We start from the raw sequence: 3,616 nt of genomic DNA, 5'->3' as shown, positions 1-3,616 counted from the left end.
GGGGAGATTTGAACCCAAGAGGTCTGGCGGCAGAGCCCGTCCGTCCGCGACCCCAGCCGTTGCCGCCTCTCTGTCCCTGCGGCCGCCGCCCCAGGTGGAGCCCATGGAGCACACCAAGAAGCTCCTGTACCAGTACGAGGCCATGATGCAGCTGAAGGAGCAGGAGAAGATGTCCCGGCACCAGGCCTGGGAGTCGGAGCTGGAGGTAGGGTCCCCTGGGAGAGTGGGCAGCGGGGAGGGACCAGGGGCGGGAGGGGGTGCCTTAACCATGCCCTCCCCCCCTTTCCAACTCAGGTGCTGGAGATCCTGAAGCTTCTGGAGGAGGAGGAAGAGGCACACACGCTGAAGATCTCCATCTACGACACCAAACGCAATGAGAAGAGCAGGGAGTACCGGGAGGCCATGGTGAGCCTCGCTCCCTCCCCGGCCCTGACGTTCTCTGCGCCCCCCGGGGGTCCCCGGTTGACGAGGAGGATAGGGATCCTGCCGGGAAGCCCTCTCCAGGGGACAGAGTCATCGGCCTCGTTGTGCTCATCCTTGCTGCTGAGCCGATCGTGCCTATGTTTCACCCCAAAGAGCACTCAGGCCCCAGGCCCCGTCTCCCCCACCTCCAGGGGCTGAGGGCAGCCCTGGGCCTCTTCCGCAGGCGGGAAGAATGAGAAGCGTGTGCCCACCTCCGCCTGCGGCCCCCCTCGAGCTCCAGGCCTGGCCACGGGCCCGAGTTCTCCATCTCCTGCTGCACAGGGCATCCATGTTACCCCCTCAGGTTGTGAGGCCCACCCTGGTTCCGAGGCCAGCTTCTAGATCTCCTTCACCAGCCAGGCAGAGATTTCTACAAATAGGTGGAGGCTGGAGAAACAGGACAGGGCATCGGACGACCGGCTCTCAGACTCCTGGGGATGGGCACCAGCCCCCACACCTCTCCCGCGTCCCTGGCCCTGCCTGCCAACACGAGACAGAAGGCCCCAGGGTGAAAGGGGAAAAGGAGAGAGATACTGGTCATTTTAAAAAATATATATATTTTTTATTTATTTAATTTTTTTTTACAGAGAGGAAAGGAGAGGGATAGAGAGTTAGAAACATCGATGAGAGAGAGACATCGACCAGCCGCCTCCTGCACAACCCCCCCCCACCACCACCACCAGGGATGTGCCCGCAACCAATGTACATGCCCTTGACTGGAATCGAACCTGGGACCTTTCAGTCCACAGACCCATGCTCTATCCACTGAGCCAAACCGGTTTCGGCATACTGGTCGTTTTTGATTCAGCATCATGAGTAACAACCATTTTCTCACCATCGACTGAGCGTGAGGTGTGTGCTGAGGCTCAGGGAGAGAGACATGAATCCAAGGACGATAGAGAGTTGGCTGTTACCGATCACCACAGGTACAAGGGACGGCCCCCAGGCCGCCCCGAGGCCTGGCACCAGAGGCGCCAAGCACCGGGCTCTGGTTCTGTGTGGTCACGTGTTGGTGCAGAGCTGGCTGGGAGGTCCCTGCAGCCCCAGCAGGTCCAGCTGACTGCGCCCCCCCCCACTCGGCGCCCCCCACAGGAGCGCGTGATGCACGAGGAGCACTTGCGGCAGGTGGAGGCCCAGCTGGACTACCTGGCCCCATTCCTGGCCCAGCTGCCCCCGGGGGAGAAGCTGACACGCTGGCAGGCGATTCGCCTCAAGGACGAGTGCCTCATTGACTTCAAGCAGCGGCTCATCGACAAGGCCAACCTCATCCAGGCCCGTTTCGAGAGGGTAAGGGTACGGCCAGGGCCCCAGGTAGAGGAGAGAGGACCTTGGCACCCTCGTCTTGAAAATGGGCATGCCACAGACTTGTGAGGGTCCAATTGCCAGGAGTTACCAAGCTGTCCTTCCTTACCCTTGCTCATTGGGTGGAAGGGTGGATGAAGGGATGATGGATGGGTGGGTGAGTGGTGGGTGAATGGACGGGTGGTGGACGAACAGGAGGATAGATGCATGGGTAGGTGGAGGGATGAGTGAATGAATGAATGGATGGGTGGTTGGATGGATGGAAGGATGGAGCATTGTAACAACCTCCAGTCCTTGATGTATGTCTACTGGTTGGGAGGATACCATGCAGCTCCTATGGATTATCTCATTTAACTTTCACAAAGAGCTCTGAGTGGTGGCGGTGAGTGTGTATAACAACCCTCATTTGACAGACAGAAAACTGGAAGCTCTGAAAGGGTAACTTTTCCAGAGCCGAGTGGCTGTCTCCGTCTCAAACCCTGCTCTGACCCCGTGGGCCTGATATCCCTCTCAACACAACCCCAGCGGCCCCCACTCAAGGCATTTTCTGGCCCCGCCTCTGCTCCTCTGGTGGCGGGGGTCTCAGCCTCAGACCCCTCGGGGGAGGGCCAGCCCGCATCACCCCTCCCGCGCTCTCCTCTCGGCGCCCGCAGGAGACCCAGGAGCTGCAGAAGAAACAGCAGTGGTACCAGGAGAACCAGGTGACCTTGACCACCGAGGACGAAGACCTGTACCTGAGCTACTGCTCTCAGGCCATGTTCCGCATCCGGATCTTGGAGCAGCGGCTCAATAGGTGAGGGGAGGGGGTGGGGGGACCGGGGAGCCCGGGGGCACCCGCCAGGAAGCCGGAGCGCCAGCTTCGTGACCCCACCACCACCTCTCACTCCCCCCTCCGGTTTCAGACACAAGGAGCTGGCCCCGCTGAAGTACCTGGCGCTGGAGGAAAAGCTCTACAAGGACCCGCGCCTGGTGGAGCACCTGAAAGTCTTTTCTTGATGCCCCTCCTGGGGCCGCAGCCTAAGCTGGCAAAGAGAGAAACCCCCTCTCCCCCCAATGTGTGCTACAACCGGCTAATGACCTCGGCTTCAGGTGCCTGGCCTCACCGCCGCTCCACCTCCCTGCAGCCGCACCTGTTCCTGCCTCTCATGATTTTTCTGTAAATAAACACACTTGTGATTTGCAATCTATACCTCCTTTCGCAAGCTCCGGTGCCAGCCTCTCTCGCCTCCCTTCTTTATCTATAGCCCGGGACCCACTTCTTCTACCCACAGTGGCCACCTTCCTCCTCGTCTTCCCGCCCTTTCCATTGGAATGCTGGGCCTTGCAACCCCTCTGCAAGTGGCCTCAAGAAGCATCTAGCCTAACATGTCCATGATACTGAGGGTGAGACACCCGCTTGGGCTCAGCGGAAACGAACAAACTACAGCCACATGAATGATAAGATTACATTTCTCAGGGGGACTTCTGCTGAAGACTGGTCATATCCTTTTTGACCTGAGTATGCTCAGATGGTGAACATTCACTGACCTCGTACCCTTATAGGATATGGGGAATGTGTATTATACTTCAGTATAAAGTGTTGCAAAATGGTGATCATGAGTCCAATCATGCTTTAACTTCCATTTAACAAGAAATTCAGAGGGAAAGGAACAAGGTAAATGACAGAATTATAATGTGCGACAGTCTACAAGGTAAATGGCCCAATCTCTTAAAAAGATCAATGTCGTTAAAAAAAAAAGGGGGGGGGCGGGGCGCGGATGAAATAGGATGAGCTTAGAAGAGCCAAGTTCTGGATCTTGTGGTTTCCTAATTAGGAAAGATGTTATTAAAAATAGTTTTGGTATGATTATGA

General features: G+C 57.3%; 1 protein-coding gene across 1 annotated transcript in view; it reads left to right on the top strand.

Moving 5' to 3' along the window:
* The window catches only part of DRC7 (dynein regulatory complex subunit 7), a 19,161-nt gene extending 16,213 nt beyond the window's left edge, over positions 1 to 2,948 (top strand). The window contains exons 13-17 of the mRNA XM_036440278.2: positions 95 to 205; positions 295 to 405; positions 1,555 to 1,749; positions 2,418 to 2,557; positions 2,667 to 2,948. Of these exons, the coding sequence (XP_036296171.1) occupies positions 95 to 205; positions 295 to 405; positions 1,555 to 1,749; positions 2,418 to 2,557; positions 2,667 to 2,760 (651 nt within the window). The 3' untranslated portion in view covers positions 2,761 to 2,948. The remainder of the gene's footprint in view (positions 1 to 94; positions 206 to 294; positions 406 to 1,554; positions 1,750 to 2,417; positions 2,558 to 2,666) is intronic.
* The last annotated feature ends 668 nt before the right edge of the window (positions 2,949 to 3,616 follow it).

Source organism: Pipistrellus kuhlii, unplaced genomic scaffold, assembly GCF_014108245.1.
Source record: "Pipistrellus kuhlii isolate mPipKuh1 unplaced genomic scaffold, mPipKuh1.p scaffold_m20_p_17, whole genome shotgun sequence".
NCBI lineage: Eukaryota > Metazoa > Chordata > Mammalia > Chiroptera > Vespertilionidae > Pipistrellus > Pipistrellus kuhlii.
This window is presented reverse-complemented; position numbering and strand designations above follow the sequence as displayed.